General features: G+C 47.6%; 1 protein-coding gene across 1 annotated transcript in view; it reads left to right on the forward strand.

Annotated features, from left to right (window-relative positions):
* The window catches only part of LOC311108900 (partitioning defective 3 homolog), a gene marked incomplete at its 3' end in the record, with an annotated part of 333622 nt that extends 330027 nt beyond the window's left edge, over positions 1 to 3595 (forward strand). The window contains exon 21 of the mRNA XM_084151692.1: positions 3295 to 3595. Coding sequence (XP_084007818.1) covers positions 3295 to 3595 — 301 coding nt within the window. The remainder of the gene's footprint in view (positions 1 to 3294) is intronic.
* Between the last annotated feature and the right edge of the window lie 462 nt (positions 3596 to 4057).

The following is a 4057-nucleotide window of genomic DNA, read 5'->3' on the forward strand; positions in this document are numbered from 1 at the left end:
GGATTTATATAATAAATGTATATTATTTAGACAAATACAAATACATATCATGGACAAGGCTGAGGAGTTTATAAATGATGTGCATGGGACATGGAACATCATGTCAGCACAATACCATCAAAATCGAATCCTTCTAATCATTTTGAGAAAATGGGATTTCCATGGCTAAAAAGAAATGGGCAAATCGTGTTGGAATTGGGTTATTGTGGCATAGATAAATGGTCATTGTTTGGAATGTAATTATACTGTTATTATAATATACAATATACAGACCCATGAGAACTCACTGAGGGGGATTCCAGCCATGTTACCACAGCAACGCTGTCAATCATCTGTGAAGGATAGCCGATGGGGGTCAGAGGTTAGCTATGACCTGAGGTAATGGGGGAAATAGGGACTATCCCACAGACTGGGAGGTGAGATGACCCCCACGTAGAGCCTGGGAGAGTGTTGGGATGAATTGTGGTGTGTGTGTGGGTGGGGATGTGTGTGTGTGTTCACGTGCATGCGTGTTCGTATGTGCGTGTGCCTACTGTACGTGCATGTGTGTGTATGCTCGTACGTGCATGTGCTTACGTGCACACGTTTGTGTATGTGTGTGTGTGCATAATTGTACGTGCATGTTCTTACATGTACGTGTGTGTGTGTGTGTGTGTGTGTGTGCATGTGCTGGTACATAAGTGTGTGCGTTACCCCTCTGGTAGGACACAGCATCTGGATCTACTAACCAGACTGGTGGCTGCTGCAGTGCTGCCATGCAGGGTCAACAGTAGGGGTTCATCCCTCTGTCCTCACCACCGCTCCCCTCTTACCCCTGTCCCAGTCCCCCATTCCCATAGCTCCAGATCACCTTTCACCCCTCACTCCCCCACGTACGCCTGGGTCTTGTTTTCCGTGGAAGGAGAGACAGGCATTCATAGTCCAGGCCAACTGTATGAGGCAGGAAAGGCCCTGAAAGGCCCTGTTGTGTGGAAGGAAAGAGGGAAGAGGTCCCAGGGAGCTGGGGCAGGGGCGGGGGAGGCAGGGCAAGAGGAGAACAGGGTCCGGGGGAAGATGAGGGGAAGAGGATTTGGACGAGAGATCAGAGAGGGCCTGTTTTCTCTCTGGTTAGAGGACCCAGGGGAGGGATCTATACACTCTCCTCAGGAAGATCCCCTGCCAACCATGGTCTGGATTACCACTCCACGCCTGCGTCCCAAATGGTTCCCTATTCCCTATATAGAGCCCTATGGGCCCTGGTCAAAATTAGTGGACTACATAGGGAATAGGGTGTCATTTGGGGGCGCATCCCAGTATTCCACCAGCCACACATCTGAATAACTCAGCATGCTGTCTGCCATTAGACTTATCTTCTATTTTCTGAGTGAAAGAAAATCAGGCTAAAGATGTTAGGAATAGCCCAATGAGATGGAGGAAGGGCCCTGCTCTTGCTTCAAATGAGACGATAGATGTGGGAGGTAGATAGACATAAAGGGAGGAATGTTGTTGTACAGTGCATTCGGAAAGTATTCAGACCCCTTGACATTTTGTTACGTTACAGCTTTATTCTAAAATTGATTAAATAAAAAAATGTCCTCATCAATCTACACACAATACCCCATAATGACAAATCGAAAACAGATTTGTATACATTTTTGCAAATTTATAAAAAATTTAAAACAGAAATACCTTATTTACATAAGTATTCAGAACCTTGACTCGAAGTTGAGCTCAGGTTCATTCTGTTTCCATTGATCATCCTTGAGATGTTTCTACAACTTGATTGGAGTCCACCTGTGGTAAATTTAATTGATTGTACATGATTTGGAAAGGCACACACCTGTCTATATAAGATCCTGCAGTTGACAGTGCATGTCAGAACAAAAACCAAGCCATGAGGTCGAAGGAATTGTCCGTAGTGCTCCGAGACAGGATTGTGTTGAGGCACAGATCTGGGGAAGGCTACCAAAAAATGTCTGCAGCGTTGAAGGCCCCCAAGAACACAGTGGCCTCCATCATTCTTAAATTGAAGAAGTTTGGAACCACCAAGACTCTTCCTAGAGCTGGCCGCCCGGCCAAACTGAGCAATCCAAGCATCAAGCCTGGAGGAAACCTGGCACCATTCCTACGGTGAAGCATGGTGGTGGCAGCACCATGCTGTGGGGATGTTTTTCAGCGACAGGGACTGGGAGACTAGTCAGGATCGAGGGAAAGATGAACGGCGCAAAGTACAGAGAGATGCTTGATGAAAATCTGCTCCAGAGCGCTCAGGACCTCAGACTGGGGCAAAGGTTCACCTTCCAACAGGACAATGACCATAAGCACACAGCCAAGACAACACAGGAGTGGCTTGGGGACAAGACTGAATGTCCTTGAGTGGCCCAGCCAGAGCCTGGACTTGAACCCGATCGAACATCTCTGGAGACACCTGAAAATAGCTGTGCAGCGACGCTTCCCATCCAACCTGACAGAGCTTGAGAGGGTCTGCAGAGAAGAATGGGAGAAACTCCCCAAATACAGGTGTGCCAAGCTTGTAGTGTCATACCGAAGAAGACTTGAGGCTGTAATTGCTGCCAAAGGTGCTTCAACAAAGTACTGAGTAAAGGCTCTGAATACTTTAGTTATTTATAAAACCTGTTTTTGCTTTAACATTATGGGGTATCGTGTGTGGATTCATTATGAGAATCATAAAAAAAAAAAAATCCATTTCAGAATAAGGCTGTAACGTAACAAAATGTGTAAAAAGTCAACGGGTCTGAATACCGAATACACTGCAAGTCTGTCTATGAAGGAAATTATATGTCATAAGTGAATTTGAAAAGGCTGAAGTGTGTAGTGTCTGGAGACACCATGAAACCAACAGAGTATATTGGGCTACTTCCCAAATGGCACCCTAGCACCCTACATAGTTTATTACTTTCGAACAGGGCCCATAGGGCTCTGGTCAAAAGTAGTGCACCATGTAGGGAATGGGGCCTTTTGGGACACAATCCTTGAAGCCTCAGCTTGAAGCTTCCTGACCTTTCCCTGTTTCCTCCAGCCGATACCAACCCCTCAAATGCCCCGTTTAAAAAACCAACCGTCTTTTCAGGCATCCTCACAATGGCTTTCATGTGTTTTATTCCCTAAATAACAGTATGAACTATTGAGTTATAACACTGCTGACCTTTCCCCCCCCCCCCCCCCCCCCACACACCTCTTTCTCTCTCTCTCTCTCTCTCTCTCTCTCTCTCTCTCTCTCTCTCTCTCTCTCTCTCTCTCTCTCTCTTCCTCCCTCCCTGCCTCTCTCCGTCCCTCCCTCCCTCCTGTCTCCAGGATCCAGGCGAAGACGAGGGAGTTCCGTGAACGTCAGGCATCGGTGGCGAGGGAGAGGGAGTATGCTGAGATCCTGGACATCAACCCCAACCTGAACTGCACCTTCAGCTCCAACGAGGACGAGGAGCACCCCTATGCAGGCATCGGCTCCCTGGACGGGTCATCCTTAGACAGCAGACAGGATCCCCACCAAGGGTCCCAGCCCTCCCAGGACAGCGGTCCAGACCAGCCCGACCTGGAGGCCCTCTATGCCCAGGTCAACAAGCCTCGCAACGGACACCCTCCCTCAGCTGACAGGTAAGGGGCACCACTACCCACCACCTACACCAGCAACTACAAAAACAATCAGCAACTAACACCATCAGCATCATCAACAACAGCAACACCTCACCTCCATCCCCTACAACAACACCACCACCACCCAAAACCAACAACACCATCAACAACAGCAACACCACCACCATCCAAAACCAACAACACCATCAACAATAACAGCACCACCACCATTAAAAACCAACAACACCATCAACAGCACCACCACCAACACCATCTGGCTCATCCACAATGCACACAGCCAGGCACACACAACCACTGTCTTCCATTTAAACCTCATTTATAAAAGATGGGGTGGGTGTATTTCTTTCTCTTTTTCAGATTGTTTTATTTGTCACACATGTCACACATACTGTGCATGAATACCACAGGCAGATTGTTACACTGTGTCCCCTAGGTACTGCGAGACCAAGGTAGATTGTGGATTCTT

This window comes from Coregonus lavaretus (genome assembly GCF_964263955.1).
Source record: "Coregonus lavaretus genome assembly, chromosome: 34".
NCBI lineage: Eukaryota > Metazoa > Chordata > Actinopteri > Salmoniformes > Salmonidae > Coregonus > Coregonus lavaretus.